This window comes from Rana temporaria, chromosome 5 (genome assembly GCF_905171775.1).
Source record: "Rana temporaria chromosome 5, aRanTem1.1, whole genome shotgun sequence".
Classification (NCBI taxonomy): domain Eukaryota; kingdom Metazoa; phylum Chordata; class Amphibia; order Anura; family Ranidae; genus Rana; species Rana temporaria.
In genome coordinates, this window is record NC_053493.1 from 369,988,636 (window position 1) to 370,011,281 (window position 22,646).

Below are 22,646 nucleotides of genomic sequence, written 5' to 3' on the forward strand. Positions count from 1 at the left end.
AGTTTGATGCGACTTAAAGCAATGCCTGTGTATTCTGGAGGTCTATGGACCTCAAGTTGCATCAAAGTGCGACCAAAGTAATGCAGGGACTACTTTGAAGTCGCTGTGACTTGAAGTCGCACAGATATGAACGGTTCTCATTGGAAATCATAGGGTACGACTTGTCATGCGACGTTGAAGTCCCAAGTCGCAGGACAAGTAATGCAGTATGTCCGCAGTCTCTGGTCATCTTGTGCAGTATGTCTGCAGTCTCTGGTCATCTTGTGCAGTATGTGCGCAGTCTCTGGTCATCTTGTGCAGTATGTGCGCAGTCTCTGGTCATCTTGTGCAGTATGTGTGCAGTCTCTGGTCATCTTGTGCAGTATGTCCGCAGTCTCTCATAATCTCATGCCCATTTAGAGTCCTTCATAACTAACAGTGTAATTTTTTAGTTTGTTTGCGCCAATCTGTAAGGCTGCGCTATATACCATGATTTGTGATGCTGGGGCTATATACTCTGTGCTGTGATGCTGAGCTGTATACTCCTGACACTATGAGGGGAAGCAAGTGGAATACAGGGGACGGAGTGAGTGTATTCTATAGGGGGTGTGGCTTATGAGAAGTGGGAGGGGCCAAATGTGGAGGGGCGGGGTCTTGCGCCCCCCCCATTCTAAAATGTCACCAGCCGCCACTGCACTCGGCCCCGCCCCCCGGCACAATGGCTGCGCTGCCTTCAATCCATCCACTCTAGCCAATCAATGGCCAGGCTGAGCGGCAAAGAGGATGTCGGGGCGGTATACTCAGAAGTTTTTTCACCTTAATGCATACAATGCATTAAGGTGAGAAAAAAAAACATTTTCCTTTACAACCCCTTTAATGCATTAATCTGATCAAAACAGTTGGAGGTGGGGCTAAGTTGGGAGAAATCAACCAAGTTCATTGTATTTTTAAAAAAATGGTAGTATTCTGATAGTATATTTCTCCCCTTTCAAGTGCTAAATACTAATTATATACTATTTTTTAAACATGTGCATTCATTTTTGTTCGAATGCATTTTCGGGCAAATTTCGGGTATTTTCATTATCGTTTTAACAAACGAAAACGAACGTGCAGAATCCGAAATCCGAAAAGATCTGACATAAAAAAATGCTGTATTTTAATTTTCGTTGCTACGACAGTTCGATATAGATAGGAGATTCGACATGACGCTGACAATTGCAATCTGTGTCTATCGAACCTGTCATTGAATGTGCCTAACCTTAAATCTATTAGTCCAAGATTATTCTACATAGAGAGGAAAGATTCGACATTATAGAGACAGTGTTGGGGTAGACCATTCGACATGAACGACGAAGATTCGACGAAGCAACGAAAAACATACAAACGTCTAATCTGTCATTGAAGGCTTATGGTGTCTGTCGAAAGTTCTAAGAAGATTCGACTAGCAGATAAACTGTACGACGCTGCGATCGTACATTTCCGGTCAAATGCTCTGCCCATAGACTATATAAGAATTCGAATGTTGGTTGACTAGTAATAATAATTAAAAAATATAATTATTTCTAGTGTCATTCAACATTAGAATTCTTCTATAGCTTGTAAATGGAACATTCGCCCGGAAATGTACGATTATGGCGTCGTACAGTTTAGCTGCTCCGTCGAATCTTCTTAGAACATTCGACAGACACCATAAGCCTTCAATGACGGATTCAACGTTAATTTGGATTTTCGGACGAATGCATTTTTTAACGAAACAAAATAAATAAAAACTAATTTCAGGAGTAACTAAATATATTTTTCGGACGAAAACGAAATTCCGAAACGAAACATTTCAGTGTCCACATGTCTACTATTTTTACATAATTATTATATACAGTATAGTGCTAGATACTAGATCACCAAACAAAATAATGGATGACATATCTGAACGTAGCGCAATGGCCTTGTTGAGAAGTACATTAACATGACATTTCCTATCCCTTGGACTCTGAAGCACATTCCATTTCATTTGGAGAGGGCACTCTACAGCTTCCCATCTCGCCTCCCACACAAAAAGACAACTCACAGAGGTAAATAAGCCTTCGCTATAGCATACATTTGTGCTAAAATCGAATTAATGGCTGAACTGCTAGTACTAGATGGAGCTTTCTGCCATGCAACAGGGAAGAATAATGACTGTAAGACCCGAATATTGATTGGCTGGGTTTCGTATTGCTAACTTCCACAGCGGTGACCAGTGATGTGTTATGAACCTATACACTAACAAGATGAATGAATAACCTTCAATTTGCTGAGTGAAGGGTCTCTCCCCCCATTTTTTTTAAAGGTGTCCCTAGATATACACAAGGAGGTTCAGATCATTGGAAGTGGATCTCTGACTACTGAACAATTGATAGCAGAGTGTGCAGACATATGTACAACTGTATTGGCCAAGCATACATGTTTATAGAGGCAGATACTAGTTTTACTGACTATATCTCCTCAAGCCCTAACTGATGTCTGTAGCTGCAGGTACTGTGGAAAAATTCATCCCCAAAGTTCACAGCAGAATCATTAAAGTGTTACTAAACCCAGGACCCTGCATTCACTATACATGGTCTCCCACAGTACACAGAACATGGAAATGCAATCATTTTAGTAAATATAAATAGCTAAATATCTTTTCTCATCAGCAGTATATAGCAGTCTTGTGACTTCTGTGAGTGTCTGGTTAAAGCTTGTAGAAGGAGTTTTCATTCTACTCTGCCATATCAGAATGCAGTACCCCTGATCCTCTATCGGTACAGTGCCGATTGGCCCTATGCTGGTCACATGCATCCTCCCAAGAAGATAAAAACTCTTTAGCAAAACACACCAAACTGAGCATGTGCAACCTGTCCCCTGGCTCTGTATTATCATGAAATATATTGGGAACAGAATAGGTGCAGGAACTCCCCCCTTCTAAGTCACCCCTTGTCTATGCCCACTGCCTACCTTTGAGCACCGTCCCTTGGTTCCACCCCCTACCCATCTCCCACCCACAACAAAATACCACACCCAGAAACAAAAGAGCCACCCATTAACATTAGACAACCCCCCCCCCCCAATAGCAAAAATTGCTCTCCCAGCAACCAGCATCAATAGACCCTCCAACAGCCAACAACAATAGACCTCTACCTCAACAGTAGATCCCTACCAACAACATAAGACCCCCTCAGCACCAATAGATCCCCCACCAGCAACAATAGACCCTCACACAAAAACAGATCCCCACCAGTGACAATAGATCCCTCAGCAGCCAGCATCAATAAACCCTCCAGCACACCCCACACCCCTTGCTATTATATACATACAGTCCTGGAAGTGCTGGAACTGCGTTCCCACTAAAAAAAAGCCCTGGGGGACAGTGGAAGAAGTGGAGGATCTGTGTATACAGGATCAAACAGCCTTTTTACATAATGCAGAGGATTAACCCCTTAGGGTTAACAAGCATACTTTACTGTATATATAGACTAATATTGCTGTTGTGGGTTTAGTTGTGGGTTTAGTGGCACTTTAAAGTTGTTCAAGGGGGCTCTGTCAGTAGCTCAACTCAAGCTTCTCCCCCTCCTAGAGCTCTATGTTTACATTAGGGAGGAGAAAGCTGGAAGGGGGATGATTCACTGCCGGGAGAAGAAGCATAAAGAGGTGAGTCACTGCCGGGAGAAGAAGCATAAAGAGGTGAGTCACTGCTGGGAGAAGAAGCATAAAGAGGTGAGTCACTGCCTGCAGGTGGAATACAGTGAGTGGGGTCGGTCTTAGCAGAGTGAATAGAGAGAGCAGAGTATCTGCTGGCAAGGCAGATGAAGATAGCCCAGTCACTGCTGGGAAAGACCAGGGTGAGCTGAGTCACTTCTGGAAGAAGGAAGCATAATGAGCTATGTCAATGCTTGGAGGAGGAAGCAGGGTGAGCTGAGCCATTTCTGGGAGAAGGAAGCAGAATGAGCTAGGTCAATCCTAAGAGGAGGAAGCATGGTGAGCTGAGTCACTTCTGGGAGAAGGAAGCAGAATGAGCTGGGTCAATGCTAGCAGGAGGAAGCAAGGTGAGCTAAGTCACTTATGGGAGAAGGAAGCAGAATGAGCTAGGTCAATGCTAGCAGGAGGAAGCAAGGTGAGCTAAGTCACTTCTGGGAGAAGGAAGCAGGGTGAGCTGAGTCACTTCTGGGAGAAGGAAGCAGAATGAGCTGGGTCAATGCTAGGAGGAGGAAGCAGGGTGAGCTGAGTCATTTCTGGGAGAAGGAAGTAGAATGAGCTAGGTCAATCCTAAGAGGAGGAAGCATGGTGAGCTGAGTCACTTCTGGGAGAAGGAAGCAGAATGAGCTGGGTCAATGCTAGCAGGAGGAAGCAAGGTGAGCTAAGTCACTTATGGGAGAAGGAAGCAGAATGAGCTAGGTCAATGCTAGCAGGAGGAAGCAAGGTGAGCTAAGTCACTTCTGGGAGAAGGAAGCAGGGTGAGCTGAGTCACTTCTGGGAGAAGGAAGCAGAATGAGCTGGGTCAATGCTAGGAGGAGGAAGCAGGGTGAGCTGAGTCATTTCTGGGAGAAGGAAGCAGAATGAGCTGGGTTAATGCTAGGAGGAGGAAGTAGGGTGACCTGAGTCACTTCTGGGAGAAGGAAGCAGAATGAGCTGGGTCAATGCTAGGAGGAGGAAGCAGGGTGAGCTGAGTCACTTCTGGGAGAAGGAAGCAGAATGAGCTGGGTCAATGCTAGCAGGAGGAAGCAAGGTGAGCTAAGTCACTTATGGGAGAAGGAAGCAGAATGAGCTAGATCAATGCTAGCAGGAGGAAGCAAGGTGAGCTAAGTCACTTCTGGGAGAAGGAAGCAGGGGGAGCTGAGTCACTTCTGGGAGAAGGAAGCAGAATGAGCTGGGTCAATGCTAGGAGGAGGAAGTAGGGTGACCTGAGTCACTTCTGGGAGAAGGAAGCAGAATGAGCTGGGTCAATGCTAGGAGGAGGAAGCAGGGTGAGCTGAGTCATTTCTGGGAGAAGGAAGCAGAATGAGCTGGGTTAATGCTAGGAGGAGGAAGCAGGGTGAGCTGAGTCATTTCTGGGAGAACGAAGCAGAATGAGCTAGGTCAATGCTCGGAGGAGGAAGCAGGGTGAGCTGAGTCACTTCTTGGAGAAGGAAGCAGAATGAGCTGGGTCAATGCTAGGAGGAGGAAGCAGGGTGAGCTAAGTCACTTCTGGGAGAAGGAAGCAGAATGAGCTGGGTCAATGCTAGCAGGAGGAAGCAAGGTGAGCTACAGTAAGTCACTTATGGGAGAAGAAAGCAGAATGAGCTAGATCAATGCTAGCAGGAGGAAGCAAGGTGAGCTAAGTCACTTCTGGGAGAAGGAAGCAGGGTGAGCTGAGTCACTTCTGGGAGAAGGAAGCAGAATGATCTGGGTCAATGCTAGGAGGAGGAAGTAGGGTGACCTGAGTCACTTCTGGGAGAAGGAAGCAGAATGAGCTGGGTCAATGCTAGGAGGAGGAAGTAGGGTGACCTGAGTCACTTCTGGGAGAAGGAAGCAGAATGAGCTGGGTCAATGCTAGGAGGAGGAAGCAGGGTGAGCTGAGTCATTTCTGGGAGAAGGAAGCAGAATGAGCTGGGTTAATGCTAGGAGGAGGAAGCAGGGTGAGCTGAGTCATTTCTGGGAGAAGGAAGCAGAATAAGCTAGGTCAATGCTCGGAGGAGGAAGCAAGGTGAGCTGAGTCACTTCTGGGAGAAGGAAGTAGAATGAGCTAGGTCAATGCTCGGAGGAGGAAGCAAGGTGAGCTGAGTCACTTCTGGGAGAAGGAAGTAGAATGAGCTAGGTCAATGCTCGGAGGAGGAAGCAGGGTGAGCTGAGTCATTTCTGGGAGAAGGAAGCAGAATGAGCTAGGTCAATGCTCGGAGGAGGAAGCAGGGTGAGCTGAGTCATTTCTGGGAGAAGGAAGCAGAATAAGCTAGGTCAATGCTCGGAGGAGGAAGCAAGGTGAGCTGAGTCACTTCTGGGAGAAGGAAGTAGAATGAGCTAGGTCAATGCTAGGAGGAGGAAGCAAGGTGAGCTGAGTCACTTCTGGGAGAAGGAAGTAGAATGAGCTAGGTCAATGCTCGGAGGAGGAAGCAGGGTGAGCTGAGTCATTTCTGGGAGAAGGAAGCAGAATGAGCTAGGTCAATGCTCGGAGGAGGAAGCAAGGTGAGCTGAATCACTTCTGGGAGAAGGAAGCAGAATGAGCTAGGTCAATGCTCGGAGGAGGAAGCAGGGTGAGCTGAGTCACTTCTGGGAGAAGGAAGCAGAATTAGCTGGGTCAATGCTAGGAGGAGGAAGCAGGGTGAGCTGAATCATTTCTGGGAGAAGGAAGCAGAATGAGCTAGGTCAATGCTCGGAGGAGGAAGCAGGGTGAGCTGAATCACTGCTTGGAAGTGAAAGCAGGAAGAAAAGATCTGAGTTGCTGAGAGAACAACTAAAAGAACTTCAAGTTCTTCTAAAGTCTGAAGTTTTTTTTCATCTTAAAGTGGTTGTAAGAGATCAAGGTTTTTTACTTTCATACATTCTATGCATGAAGGTAACAAACCTTCTGTGCTCAGCAGCTCTCCTAATACTTACCTGAGCCCAATCCAGATTCAGCAGCAACTTTCTTCCTCCTCACTGGCTGAGAGAGCAGCAGGAGCCATTGACTCTTGCTGCTGTCAATCACGGCCAGTGAGCCAATGAGGAGAAAGCGGGGAAACTTTGTGTGTGAATGTATACACAGAGCAGCGGCTCAGGAGGGAGTCTGCTCTGGTGCCCCCATAGCAAGTTGCTTGCAATAGGGGCACTCGGCAAGAGGGAAGGAACAGGAGCGCTGGCAGGGGACCCAAGAAAAGTAGGATTAGGGCTGCTTTGTGCAAAAGCAGGTAAGTATGATATGTTTTTTTTTTTTTATCTGCCTTTAACCACTTCAATACTGGGCACTTTTATCCCCTTGTCCCAAGCCAATTTTAAGCTCTCAACTCTGTCTTACTTTGAATGACAATTGCGCAGTCATGCAACACTGTACCCATAAGAAGTTGTAATTGTTTTTTTTTAAACAAATAGAGGTTTCTTTTGGTGGTATTTAATCACCACTGGGTTTTTTCATTTTTTGCAAAATAAATGAAAACATACTGGTACTTAAAATTCTGAAAAAACAAGCTTTTCTTTGTTTCTGTTATAAAATTTGCAAATAAATAATTTATCTTCATAAATTTAGGTCAAAATGTATTCCGCTACATTTCCTTAGTGAATTTTTTTTCAAATCAGTTTTTATTATTTAGTCTCTAGAAAAGTTATAGAGTCAACAAACTATGGTGGTAGATACTGTACAGTCAGTCCAATGTATCTAGTAAGATGCATGGCAGTTTTTTTAAGTTATAATTTTTTTGTCACAATTTTGTCTAAAATAAAGAAATTAAAAAAAAAAATCAATTTTTTTTTTTTTTTTTTTTTACATACTGTCACCAGTGCAGTACACCGCTATCATATACCTGGAGTGGTGGTGATCAGGGACACTGACAGGTGACAGTATGTAAAAAAAAAGAAAATAAATAAAATTAATAATTTTTTATTAAAAAATGTTATTAACATTTTTTTAACACACTGTGACCAGAGCAATACAGTGTTACTATAGTAACACTATACTTCCCTGAGGGAAGTGATCAGGATTTTTTTTTTACACATAATGATTGCTTATACCAGTGGATTTCATTGGTATAAGCAATCATTTTTACTGAATGAAACTGGTTCATTCAGTGTTTTTTTTTTGTGATTAGCTGTGATTGGCCAAAGCTAGTCACATGGTACAGATGGGCTGTGATTGGCCCTGTCTGTACCATGTGATCACCGTGACCAATCACAGCTAGCAACACAATTGTATACAATAGATGGCATGAAAGGAAGCCATCCATTGTTTATTTGTCATGGGATCTTCTGTGATTGGTCACAGCGATCACATGGTACCGACAGGGGGCCGGTATAGTGATCAATCTTTGGCTTAGCAGGCAAGCATAACTAGCTAGATTCAGGTACATTTTCTCAACTTTGCGGCGGCGTAGCTTAAGAAATTTAAGCTACGCCGCCGTAAGTTAGCGAGGCAAGTACATAATTCACAATGTACTTACCTGCTAAGTTACGGCGGCGTAGCCTAAATCGGCGGGCGTAAGGGCGCCTAATTCAAATGTGTTTGAGGGGGGCGTGTTGTATGTCAATGGGGCTTGACCTTACGTTTTTTACGTTTTTTTGCGAACTGCGCATGCGCCGGGCGCCTACATTTCCCAGTGTGCATTGCGGCTAAGTACGCCGCACGGGCCTATTGATTTCGACGTGGACATAAACTACGTAAATCCCGATTCACGGACGACTTACGCAAACGACGTAAAACGCCGGGAACGGCGGCCATACTTGACATTACTATTCCAACTAGGGCCTAGCTCTAACTTTACACGGCCTATCTCTTACGTAAACGGCGTAAAAGTACTGCGTCGGCCGGGCGTACGTTCGTGAATCGGCGTATCTACTCATTTACATATTCTACCCCGACCGCAATGGAAGCGCAACCTAGCGGCCATCCGAAATATTGCAATCTAAGATAGGACGGTGCAAGCCGCCGTATCTTAGATATGTTTAAGCGTATCTCTGTTTGAGAATACGCTTAAACAGAAGTCGGCGTAGATTCTGAGTTAGGTCGGCTTATCTACTGATAAGCCGGCCTAACTCTTACTGAATCTACCTAAACATGTTATTTTTATAAAAAATGCAAACGTTTATAATCAGTTTTAGAACTTCTGCTGTGATTCTGAATGAATATCTCTGCAATTTCTGTACCTACAGAGGTCAGTGAGGGACTGTTTTAAAGTTTATTTAACACTTGCATGTCCACAGCCTGCACACGGGTTCACTTTAAGTAAAAAAAACAAAAACTGTCAGGTTGGATAATTGGGAACCAAACTTTGCTATAATGATTTATACTGTAATCAGGGGGTTCCAGTTCTGATCCTGCCTTCACTACTTGGTGGGTCACCTACTTGGTGGACCCTGTTTACAGCATTGTCAGTTTATTGGACTCACATTTAGCAGTATGCAAAACTCAACAACTAATACTCAACCCCCTAATATCTACTTATACTAACAAGCCACCCTGGGTTCTTGTGTAAAGGCATTTGACCCAAGGGAAGACGAAGAAGTTGTCTCATCATGCCATGTATTAGTGTAATCTTCAAAAGATCTGCAGTTGATTTTTTCCATTTTGTACATGATCGTTATGCTAATCCCTGAAATCCCCATTGTGATACATCTTTTCTCATTATAAAGAGACTCCTGTAGAGAATTAACTATCTCCTGCCTGGTCCTCGCTGTACAGTAATCAATTACACGATTTGCAGCATCTGTTGCAATAATTATGTACCTCAAGTAAGATAACCAGACTGGTCAGCAACAAAATACACTACATTGTCAAAAGTATTGGGTTGCCTGCCGTTACACACACATGAACTTTGATGGCATCCCAGTCTTAGTCCGTAGGGTTCAATATTGAGTTGGCCCACCCTTTGCAGCTATAACAGCTTCAACTCTTCTGGGAAGGCTGTTTACAATGTTTAGGAGTGTGTCTATGGGAATGTTTGACCATTCTTCCAGAAGCGCATTTGTGAGGTCAGGCAGTGATGTTGGACGAGAAGGCCTGGCTCACAATCTGCGCTCTAATTTATCCCAAAGGTGTTCTATCGGGTTAAGGTCAGCACTCTGGGCAGGCCAGTCAAGTTCCTCCAACCCAAACTCGCTCATCCATGTCTTTATGGACCTTGTTTTTTGCACTGGTCCACATCTTTTGGTGGAGGGGGCGTAAAGTTTGGTGCTGTTTTTCAGGGGTTGGGCTTGGCCCCTTAGGGCCAGATCCACAAAGAGCCGCCGTAACTTAAATATTATGATTTAAGTTACACTGCCGCAAAATTTCTACCTAAGTGCCCGATCCACAAAGCACTTACCTAGAAATTTTCGGCTGTGTAACTTAAATCCGTCCGGCGCAAGGCGTTCCTATTTTCATGGGGCGAGTCCCATTTAAATTAGTTGCGCTCCCGCGCCGGACGTACTGCGCATGCTCACGACGTCATTTTCCCGACGTGCATAGCGCGGTTTTACGTTACGCCGAGTTTTGAGAATCGCCCCGGGTAAAAAAAGTTGCGTCGGGAAAAAAAGAAAGATACGGCGGAAAAAAATAAATAAATAAAAAATAAATAACAGCGTCGCGGGTAAGAAGGGTCTACAGTAAACAGTTTACACTTTGTAAAAGCAGCCCTAATTTTACGATTGCAACGTAAGTATTTACGGAGATTTCACGAAGCTAAACCTCTTCGTGGATCTCCGTAAGTGCTCATTTGCATACGCGAAGCGGCATTTCGACTCGAAATGCCCCCAGCGGCGGATGCGGTACTGCATCCTAAGATCCGGCAGTGTAAGTCCCTTACACATGTCGGATCTTCTGCCTATCTTTTGGAAACTGATTCTGTGGATCAGTTCCAAAGATAGAAACAGGGATACGACGGCGTATCAGTAGATACGCTGGCGTATCCCTTTTGAGGATCTGGCCCTTAGTTCCAGTGAAAGGAACTCTTAGAGCGTCAGCCTACCAAGACGTTTTGGACAATTTCATGTTCCCAACTTTGTGAGAACAATTTGGCGATGGCCCCTGCTTGTTCCAACATGACTGCGCACCAGTGCACAAAGCAAGGTCCATAAAGACATGGATGAGCGAGTTTATTTTGTATATTATTGATAAGGATGAGGTACCAGACCTATATAGTTCACCAAATGAGGGTCTCTTATTGAGGCCTTCCTCCCAATTTCCTATTTTCTGATCTATATTTACGTGGAAATGTAACCCCTGATATTACTGTATCTACTTATTTTTCTTTGAAGGTAACTTGCTCATCGCATGCTTTGTTTGAATTGTTTAGTTTTGTGACATATATACTGTAAGTACTACACTTTGTGCTACTCTTCTGTGAACCGAGAGGGTTGAAAAGGTGTGCTTTTGCTGTCTCCATCTAATTAGATATTTACTATCTTTCTGGAGGAGCTTGTTGACTGTAAAAAAGCCTTTCATTATGGGTTTTGGCTGTGTTTTTCATTTCTCATCCTAGAAATTCTTCGATTCAGTAATCTGTAGCACCAGAATGAGTGCACAGTAGCTCTCCTTACCTTACCACTCAAAGTGCCTCTGGATATATTGGACATGTCAAGTGGAATGCATGCACTGTCTAGTGCACTGTATAAGAAGAAGGTTCACCACCATTATTACTTATTGACCTTTTGTTAGGAGGAAAGAAATAGGAAAATAGTCTCTGGCAGCTTTTAAAGCCTTGTAGCCTCTTTCTGATTGCCCCAGCATCCCCCCCCCCTTTTTTTTTTTGAAAATTCCTTTTTTTTATTGAAAATTTTAAAAGACATAGCATACAAGACATACCTTACTTGGCACAACACCAAGCAAAACCTTTGGTCAACATGACCGGCATGCAACATACTAACATAGTACCCTTGCCATCAACTGACAGCAGCCATACCCAAAGTGACCCTCCCCCCCCCGTACTCAGTTCCCTTCCCCCCTTTTGATCAATAATAGCAAACCGAATGAGATAAAAGCCTCCTCCTTCCCCACTTAGCAATTACAAACACCCAGAACCCGATGTACCCGGACTAGGAGAATGACAGACATACCTCAGGATCCCTCCTATAACTTTACATCTATCTCAAATTAACCCGCCCCAGCATCCCCTTAACGCCCTTAAGTCCATCTGACCTTTTCCATTGGAATGTCCGACCCTGTGTATGCCCCTTCGGAGTAATTCCATCGGAGTTTAGATAGAGAACAGTTCCGATGTGATTTTTGTTGGAAAAAGGTCCGATCGTGTGTACGGGGCTTTAAGCAGTTAGAAGGCCGGGTGGCAGGAAGGATCAGCAATCACATGGTCACATGGTCAGAAGCTGGTCCCACTGGCTACCGATCTTTATTTTGGACCGAGAGATGTCTTTGACAGCTTGGTCTTTGTGCTGGGAACAGGGCTCAAGTCCTGCGGGAATGCGTGGGAACGGAGTTCCTGCACTTTTTTCACAGCCCGGGCCAATCCTTCACTAAGCGGCGATGCCCAGCTCGAGTCACTGTCAGGGGCAGGCGAACCTTAGTAATCCTTTATGTTACTGGCTGCTTCCTGTATACGGATTTATCAAGTAGTGTGCGGGTATTCCGTCACTTCCTCGATGCCGCAATGTCTCCTGGGAACGTTTGTCATTGTTCCCAGGAGACATTGCGGAGGTCTGCCACGAGTTATCGCGGGATTTAGAAAGAACTTGCGGTTTAGTAATTATGCATATGAGCGTATCATTTTTTTTCTTTGGTGGGGGAGTGGATCTTGGGTGGGAGTTCCTACACTTTTTTCTCCAGGACTTGACCCCTGGCTGGGAAGATGCAGTGAGCATGTTCTGGAAATGCTAGCTGCCTGCTATCATATTGATCTCATGGCTTCTGTACTTTTTGAAATCCTCACCAAGAACAATTATGCAAATATTGATGTTATTTGTGTAAATGATGTGAGCTGAACCCACTGTTTTCCGGAGTGCATTCTCCACGTGTTGCTTTACAGAATCCATTAAAAGTCAATGACGATGCACTTAACTGCCTAATGGATTTTCCAAAAAAATACGAGGAGAATTTACTCCAAAGCTAGGAAATAGCAACTTAGCTGACAGCAGTTGTGTTCATGGGGATAGAGAGGGAGGGAAATCTCCCCAACTGGAACACAGAATGTTAAAAGACATTTCATTTGTGTTTTCCCAGACATTATTGGTTTAGGGTTTCAACTTTTCTGATTCCAATACATACATGCATGAGTGAGTGTGCGCATTTATTTATTTCTTGCTTGTGCTTTTTTAACCACTTAAGGACTGCCTCCTGCACATATACGTCGGCAGAATGGCACGGCTGGGCACAAGCACGTATATATACGTCCTGTACTTGTACCCAGCCGTGGGTCGCGGGCGCGCTCCCGCGACCCGGTCCGAAGCTCCGGGACCGGGACCGCGGGTCCCGCGGACCCGATCGCCGCTCGAGTGCGGCGATCGGTCCCCGGAGCTGAAGAACGGGGAGAGCCGTGTGTAAACATGGCTTCCCCGTGCTTCACTGTGGCGGCGTATCGATCGCGTCATGCCCTTTATAGGGGAGACACGATCGATGACGTCACACCTACAGCCACACCCCCCTACAGTTGTAAACACTCACACAGTGAACCCTAACTCCTACAGCGCCCCCTGTGGTTAGTTAACTGTCACTGTCATTTTCACAATAAAGAATGCAATTTAAATGCATTTTTTGCTGTGAAAATGACAATGGTCCCAAAAATGTGTCAAAATTGTCCGAAGTGTCCGCCATAATGTCGCAGTCACGAAAAAAATCACTGATCGCCGCCATTAGTAGTAAAAAAAATAAAAAAAATAAAAATGCAATAAAACTATCCCCTATTTTGTAAACGCTATAAATTTTGCGCAAACCAACCGATAAACGATTATTGCGATTTTTTTTTACCAAAAATAGGTAGAAGAATACGTATCGGCCTAAACTGAGGGGAAAAAAAATGATATATGTTTTTGGGGGATATTTATTATAGCAAAAAGTAAAAAATATTGAATTTTTTTCAAAATTGTCGCTCTATTTTTGTTAATAGTGCAAAAACTAAAAACTGCAGATGTGATCAAATACCACCAAAAGAAAGCTCTATTTGTGGGGAAAAAAGGACGCCAATTTTGTTTGGGAGCCACGTCGCACGACCGCGCAATTGTCTGTTAAAGCGACGCAGTCCCGAACTGTAAAAACACCTTGGGTCTTTAGCCAGCATATTGGTCCGGGGCTTAAGTGGTTATGTGGGTAACAATGTACTTATTCTCCAAATATCTTTTCTTCTCTAGGAATTTTAGAAGATGGAAAGTCCACTCAAACATGTGTTACAGTGTCATCCTCAAGCAAAGAAGGGCTTAAAAAAACGAGTTCAGGAACACAGTGTGGAAAACCAAATGTCTACTCCACAGGAACAAAGACTCAGAAACAGAAGAGCGTATGCAGAACTACAGAGGTAACAAGGTTCAGCCCACCAGTTCCATAATTCTCACTTTTCAGCTTTTAGGCTTCATTTTCACTGGCGTTTTTACAGCCACTGTTGTTAGCCTTTTTTACAGCTTAAAAACGCCTGTCCATGTTTATTTTGTAAAAAAACAAAAAAAACATTTTTTTGTGAGCTGGAGTTTTAAAAATGCCGCGGTAGCGTTTTTTGGGCGTTTTTAGCGGTTTTTGCGTTTTCACGAGTTTTTGAGCGTTTTTTAACGTCTGGCGTTTTTACAGCTCTACTCTGGAGCTTCAGAACGCCCTGGTCCTGCGTTTTTTTTACAGCTCAAAAACGCCTATGCCATTTGCAGCTCAAAAACGCCTATGTGGGCATGATGCCATAGAATAACATGGACAGGCATTTTTAAGCTGTAAAAAACGCTCAGAAAAGTGGCTGTAAAAACGTCAGTGGAAATGAAGCCTAAAAGTCAAATCAAGTGCATTGTTTAACATCTGTAGAAGACCGCAATTGGTAGACTTCCCTGCAACTGATTGTGACACTATCCCAGGCCACACATATCTAGATATCTATCACACATTTCCATCACAGATACAGTGCCTTAAAAAGTATTCATACCCCTTGCAATTTTCAACATTTTGTCATGTTACAAGCAAAAACGTAAATGTATTTTATTAGGATTTTATGCGATAGACCAACACAAATTGACACATAATTGTGAAGTGGAAAGAAAATTATAAATTCAATTGTTTTTTGCAAATAAATAGCTAAAAAGTGTAGCGTGCATTGGTGTTCAGCCCCCTTTATTCTGATACCCCTAACTAAAATCTAGAGCAGAAGAGACGTTTTTCAAGTGCTTTAGGCTGCATTCACACCTGAGCGTCGGGCGTTTTTTTCCGGCGTTTTGTCGCGTGTATTCATGCTTATTTGCGCGTTTGCATACAGCGTCGTCCAACGTTTTTGTACTTCGACGTTTCTTATTTTAGCCAATAGGAAAAATGATCATCTTTTCATCACTTGTTGCTATGTTGGTAGATTTTTTTAATCTTCTGCCTGGGTGAAAAGTTCTATTGATTAAAGCGACAAAACGCCCGTAGCAAACGCTCGTTGTCGCGCTAGTCGCTTGAATCGAGCGTTTCCATGACTTTCTATGGGAAATGGAAATGCTCAAATACGCCCAAACCGCCCGATACGCGCAACAAAAAAGGCGTTCGGCATCAGGCGTATTGGCGTGCAGATGTGAACCATCTCCATAGGGGATAATGTATTTTTTCCCCTCTAGCGTATTTGAGCGTTGCGATTCAGGCGACAAAACGCTCAGGTGTGAATGCAGCCTTACAGGCACTATTTTTAGCCCTTTAGCACCTGAAAAACACCTTTGCGTGAAAGTAGCCTTCATGATGACCGTTTTTCATGATGAGAAAAATGCCATTTTTTTAAATTGGTCATTAAAAACGATCGTGTGTAGGCTCCAGAGCATTTTTCTCAACGTGAAAAATGGTCATTAAAAATGTAAAACCTGCTCTAATTTTTCTTGTCGTTTCTCACGTCGTGAAAAACGGTCGTGTGTAGGCTTTAACGAAGGGAAAAAACTGCGCATGCTCAGAAACAAGTTATGAGACGGGAGCACTCGTTCTGGTAAAACTAGCGTTTGTAATGGAGATAGCACATTTGTCACACTGTCTGAAAAGCGCGAATCGCCTCTCACCAAACTTTTACTAACACAAAATTAGCAAAAGCAGCCCAAAGGGTGACGCCATCCGAATGGAACTTCCCCTTTATAGGGCCGTTGTACGTGTTGTATGTCACCGCGCTTTGCCCAAACATTTTTTTTTTTCACAATTGTGTATAGGCATGGCAGGCTTGACAAGAATAATGTCGTGAAAAACATTGTTTTTTCCATGACATTAAAAACGGTCGTGTGTACGCGGCATTAGTGAACAAACAGCATCATAAAGGCCAAGGAACACACCATGGGATAAAGTTGCAGAGAAGTTTAAAGCAGGGTTAGGTTATAAAAAAAAATATCCCAAGCTTTGAACATCTCACGGAAAAACTGTTCAATTCATCATCCAGAAATGGAAAGAGTTTGGCACAACAGCAAACCTACCAAGACATGGCCGTCCACCTAAACTGACAGGCCGGGCAAGGAGAGCATTAATCAGAGAAGCAGCCAAGAGGCCCATGGTAACTCTTGAGGAGCTGCAGAGATCCACAGCTCAGGTGGGAGAATCTGTCCACAGGACAACTATTAGTTGTGCACTCCACAAATCTGGCCTTTATGGAAGAGGGGCAAGATAAAGCCATTGTTGAAAGAAAGCCATAAGAAGTCCTGTTTGCAGTTGGCGAGAAGCCATGTTGGGTACACAGCAAACATATGGAAGAAGGTGCTCTGGTCAGATGAGACCAAAATGTATCTTTTTGGCCTAAAAGCAAAATGCTATGTGTGGTAAAAAACTAACACTGCACATCACCCTGAACACACCATCTCCACTGTGCAACATGGTGGTGGCAGAATCATGTTGTGGGGATGCTTTTCTTCAGCAGGGACAGGGAAGCTGGTCAGAGTTGATGGGAAGAAGGATAGAGCCAAATACAGGGAAATCCTAGAAGAAAACCTTTTAGAGTCTGCAAAAGACTTGAGACTGGGGCGGAGGTTCACCTTCAAGCAGGACAGCGACCCTAAACATACAGCCAGAGCTACAATGGAATGGTTTAGATCAAAGCATGTTCATGTGTTAGAATGGCCCAGTCAAAGTTCAGACCTAAATCCAATTGAGAATCTGTGGCAAGACTTGAAAACTGCTATTCACAGATGTTCTCCATTCAATCTGACAGAGCTTGAGATATTTTGCAAAGAAGAATGGGCAAATATTTCACTCTTTAGATGTGCAAAGCTGGTAGAGACATCCCCAAAAAGATTTGCAGCTGTAATTGCAGCAAAGGGTGGTTCTACAAAGTATTGACTGAGGGGGGCTGAATACAAATGCATGCCACACTTTTCACATATTTATCCAGGCCCGGATTGGCCAATCGGGAGAACTGGGACACCTCCCGGTGGGCTGGTCGGGTTGCGGGCCGCTACCATTTTTATCAGGAGGGGGGCGCAATCAGCCGCGGCCGCTAAACCATTTAAATCAGTGTCAGACAGCGCAGTGACCAGGGCCGATCCGCCCTATACGCAGACTCGGATTGACTCGGGGCCCCGCTCGGAAGCTCTGTGTATCGGCATCGGATTCTATCAGCGTCAGACGTCAGGTGACGTCATTGAGACGGCCGCCGCAAATGCTCATGGGAGCTGTAGTCCGCGAGCGGCTACTTGCTGAAGCTTCCAGCTCCGGAGGGAGAGGGAGGGGAGAGAGAGGGAGGGGAGAGAGAGGGGGTGGATTCGTCAGTCACTCTGAGGAGACTGAGGAAAGCGGCACAGCAGCGGTGAGATCGCATTTTGCCAGTGAGGTGAATGTGATAAAAAAAAAAAAAAAATTGAATGTTATGTGGAAACCCCCCCCTTGAATGTTATGTGAAAAAAAAAACCCCTGAATGTAATGTGAGGGGAAAAAAACCCCTGAATGTTATGTGGGAAAAAAAACCCTCCTGAATGTTACGTGGAAAAAAAAAACCCTGAATGTTACGTGGAAAAAAAAAACCCTCCTGAATGTTACGTGGAAAAAAAAAAACCCTGAATGTAATGTGAGGGAAAAAAAAACCCTGAATGTTATGTGGAAAAAAAAAAACCCTGAATGTTATGTGGGAAAAAAAACCCTCCTGAATGTTATGTGGAAAAAAAAAAAACCCTGAATGTAATGTGAGGGAAAAAAACCCTCCTGAATGTTATGTGGAAAAAAAAACCCTCCTGAATGTTATGTGGAAAAAAAAACCCTGAATGTTATGTGAGGGAAAAAAACCCTCCTGAATGTTATGTGGAAAAAAAAAACCCTCCTGAATGTTATGTGGAAAAAAAAACCCTGAATGTTATGTGAGGGAAAAAAACCCTCCTGAATGTTATGTGAAAAAAAAAAACCCTCCTGAATGTTATGTGAGGGAAAAAAAACCCTCCTGAATGTTATGTGGAAAAAAAAACCCTCCTGAATGTTATGTGGAAAAAAAAAAAACCCTGAATGTAATGTGAGGGAAAAAAACCCTCCTGAATGTTATGTGGAAAAAAAACCCTCCTGAATGTTATGTGGAAAAAAAAACCCTGAATGTTATGTGAGGGAAAAAAACCCTCCTGAATGTTATGTGAAAAAAAAAAACCCTCCTGAATGTTATGTGAGGGAAAAAAAACCCTCCTGAATGTTATGTGGAAAAAAAAACCCTCCTGAATGTTATGTGGAAAAAAAAAACCCTCCTGAATGTTATGTGGAAAAAAAACCCCTCCTGAATGTTATGTGGAAAAAAAAAACCCTGAATGTAATGTGAGGGAAAAAAAAAACCCTGAATGTTATGTGGAAAAAAAAAAACCCTCCTGAATGTTACGTGGAAAAAAAAAAAACCCTGAATGTAATGTGAGGGAAAAAAAAACCCTGAATGTTATGTGGAAAAAAAAAAACCCTGAATGTTATGTGGGAAAAAAAACCCTCCTGAATGTTATGTGGAAAAAAAAAAAACCCTGAATGTAATGTGAGGGAAAAAAACCCTCCTGAATGTTATGTGGAAAAAAAAAAACCTCCTGAATGTTATGTGGAAAAAAAAAACCCTGAATGTTATGTGAGGGAAAAAAACCCTCCTGAATGTTATGTGAAAAAAAAAACCCTCCTGAATGTTATGTGAGGGAAAAAAAACCCTCCTGAATGTTATGTGGAAAAAAAAACCCTCCTGAATGTTATGTGGAAAAAAAAAACCCTCCTGAATGTTATGTGGAAAAAAAAAAAACCTGAATGTAATGTGAGGGAAAAAAACCCTCCTGAATGTTATGTGGAAAAAAAACCCTCCTGAATGTTATGTGGAAAAAAAAAAACTCCTGAATGTTATGTGGAAAAAAAAACCCTCCTGAATGTTATGTGGAAAAAAAAACCCTCCTGAATGTTATGTGGAAAAAAAAAAACCCTCCTGAATGTTACGTGGAGAAAAAAAAAAACCCTGAATGTAATGTGAGGGAAAAAAAAACCCTGAATGTTATGTGGAAAAAAAAACCCCTCCTGAATGTTATGTGGAAAAAAAAAACCCTGAATGTAATGTGAGGGAAAAAAAAAAACCCTGAATGTTATGTGGAAAAAAAAAACCCTCCTGAATGTTACGTGGAGAAAAAAAAAACCCTGAATGTAATGTGAGGGAAAAAAAAACCCCTGAATGTTATGTGGAAAAAAAAAAAAAACCCTGAATGTTATGTGGGAAAAAAAACCCTCCTGAATGTTATGTGGAAAAAAAAAAAAAAAACCCTGAATGTAATGTGAGGGGAAAAAAAACCTGAATGTTATGTGGAAAAAAAAACCCTCCTGAATGTTATGTGGAAAAAAACCCCTCCTGAATGTTATGTGGAAAAAAAAAACCCTCCTGAATGTTATGTGGAAAAAAAAAAACCCTGAATGTAATGTGAGGGAAAAAAAACCTCCTGAATGTTATGTGGAAAAAAACCCCCTCCTGAATGTTATGTGGAAAAAAACCCCTCCTGAATGTTATGTGGAAAAAAAAAACCCTGAATGTTATGTGAGGGAAAAAAACCCTCCTGAATGTTATGTGGAAAAAAAACTCTGAATGTCATCAATTGTCAATTGTCACCACTGTGCCATGCCATTGTCGCCACGGTGCCATGCCACTGTGCCCATCAATTGTCGCCACTGTGCCATGACATCAAACGCAGCTACTGTGCCAGCAATTGTCGCCACTGTGCCCATCAATTGTCGCCACTGTGCCATGCCATTGTCGCCACAGTGCCATGCCACTGTGCCCATCAATTGTCGCCACTGTGCCATGACATCAAACGCAGCTACTGTGCCAGCAATTGTCGCCACTGTGCCCATCAATTGTCGCCACTGTGCCATGCCATCAGTTGTCGACCACTGTGCCATGCCATTGTTGCCACTGTGCCATGCCACTGTACCCATCACTTGTCACCACTGGCACTGTGCCATGCCATCAATTGTAGCCACGGTGCCATGTCATTGTCACCACTGTGCCCATCAATTGTTGCCAATGTGCCATGCCAAACACAGCCACTGTGCCCATTAATTGTCGCCACTGTGCCATGCCATCAAACGCAGCCACTATGCCATCAATTGTCGTCACTGTGCCATGCCATCAATTGTCGTCACTGTGCCATGCCATCAATTGTCGCCACTGTGCCATGCCATCAATTGTCGCCACTGTGCCATGCCATCAATTGTTGCCACTGTGCCATGCCATTGTTGCCATGGTGCCATGCCAAACGCAGCCACTGTGCCATGCCACTGTGCCCATCAATTGTCGCCACTGTGCCATGTCGTCAAACGCAGCCACTGTGCCCATCAATTTTTGCCACTGTGCCCATAAATTTTTGCCACTGTGCCCATCAATTGTCGCCACTGTGCCATGCCATTGTCGCCACTGTGCCATGCCAAACGCAGCCACTGTGCCATGCCATTGTTGCCATTGTGCCCATCAATTACCCGCAGATTGCCCCTTAAAATGACGCCAGATTGCCCCCCCGCCCGGCACTTACCTTTCTCGTCAGTCACCCTCCTTCACGATCCCTCGATGTCTTCTCCCGCCCTCGATGTTGCTTCAGCCAATCAGGTTACTGGTAACCAAATCCGGTGAACCTGATTGGCGGAGATGCGTGTCAGTGTTAACCAGGGAATGCACGCACCGTGCTTCCCCTGGTTAACTATTTGGAAGCCAATTACAGCCCATAGGCTGTAATCAGAAAGCCTATCAGAGCCGGTGGCTCTGATAGACACTTCCACACAGCCAACCAGCTGCCGTTATTCAGATGCCGGCGCTCGCCAGGGGTCCGACCCCCTGAATAGTGGGCGGCAGCGTCGCCGGCGACAATACATAGATTCACGCAATGCATGAATCTATGTATTGCTTTCTGTTGCGGTGCAGGAGTGAGAGGGGGCGGCACTCTTGCGCCCACTATGGACGCACCGCCACTGTGTACTGGTAAACACTGTCATGCCGCGTACACACGACCGTTTTTCATGACAAGAAAAATGCAATTTTTTTAATTGGTCATTAAAAACGGTCATGTGTAGGCTCCAGAGCATTTTTCTCGATGTGAAAAATGGGCATTAACAAGGTAGAGGGCCCCTTAGCAGAATTGTGCTTAGGGCCCCAGAGAGGTCAGGATCGGCACTGCCAGTGACACACTTTAAAAACTGTCTGCCCGCCGATTCCGACTCACTGGCTGCTGAGTGCGCTCCTTTCCTCCTGTGCGTTTCCTCGCCCCCCCCCCCCCCATGGAGGATTGACTTGGGTTATTCCACTGGCGTGCGTGGCGTGACGTCACGCCGGCGGCTGGAGGCGAGGTGAGAGAGGGAGGACTCGCGCAGGGAGCTGTGCCTGTGAGTGTCGGCGCTTGCAGACTGCAGAGCAGAAGTCACGACTCACGAGGAGCCTGCTGCGCCTGGCCTGCCTAGAAAACTAGTGAAGGCTGAAGCTTCAAGTCAGAGTGACAGTGTGCTGTGTGAAAAGTAAGAAATAAATGAAATCATTGTATTAGGGGTTGGGGGGGGGGGGGGGGGGGGTTGGACTGAGGTGACCATAATTTCTTTAATAAAAAAAATAGCAGTTTAAAAAAAATGTTTGTGTTATTTTGAGCTTGCCTTCTCTGACTAAAAAAGAACCCCCCATTAATTGCAGCCTCACTGTGCCACCAAACGCAGTCACTGTGCCATCACACACAACCTCTGTACCATCACATGCAGCCACTGTGCCCATCAAACGCAACACTGTGCCATCAATTGTCGCCACTGTGCCAACACACGCAGCCACTGTGCCAACACACGCAGCCACTGTGCCATCAATTGTCGCCACTGTGCTCATCACACGCAGCCACTGTGCCATCAATTGTCGCCACTGTGCCATCACATGCAGCCACTGTGCCAACACACGCAGCACTGTGCCATCAATTGTCGCCACTGTGCTCATCACACACAGCCACTGTGCCACCAAACGCCACCAAACGCAGCCACTGTGCCATCACATGCAGCCACTGTGCCCATCAAACGCAGCCACTGTGCCAACACACGCAGCACTGTGCCATCAATTGTCGCCTATACTTTGAAGTGCAAAGGAGGGCTCGATCCCTCCATAAAGAGTACCTGTCACCACCCTCCATAAAGAGTACCTGTCACCACCTATTACTGTCACAAGGGATTCCTTGTGACAGCAATAAAAGTGATCAAAATGTAAAAAAAAAAAACACAATTTAATATTATAAAAAAAAAAAAGATTTTTTTTTTAAAGCGCCTCCCTCCACGCGAGCTTGCGCAGCAAAGAGAACGCATACGGAAGTCGCGCCCGCATATGAAAACGGTGTTCAAATCACACATTTGAGGTATCGCCGCGATCGTCAGAGCGAGAGCAATAATTTTAGCCCCAGGCCTCCTCTGTAACTCTAACCTGGCAACCGTAAAAAAAGTTTAACGT

At 44.3% G+C, this 22,646-nt stretch overlaps 1 protein-coding gene across 1 annotated transcript in view; it reads left to right on the forward strand.

The window, feature by feature from the left end:
• Positions 1-22,646, forward strand: part of BAALC (BAALC binder of MAP3K1 and KLF4) — a 125,045-nt gene that overhangs the window by 85,651 nt on the left and 16,748 nt on the right. Inside the window, exon 2 of the mRNA XM_040354818.1 lies at positions 13,927-14,090. Coding sequence (XP_040210752.1) covers positions 13,927-14,090 — 164 coding nt within the window. The remainder of the gene's footprint in view (positions 1-13,926; positions 14,091-22,646) is intronic.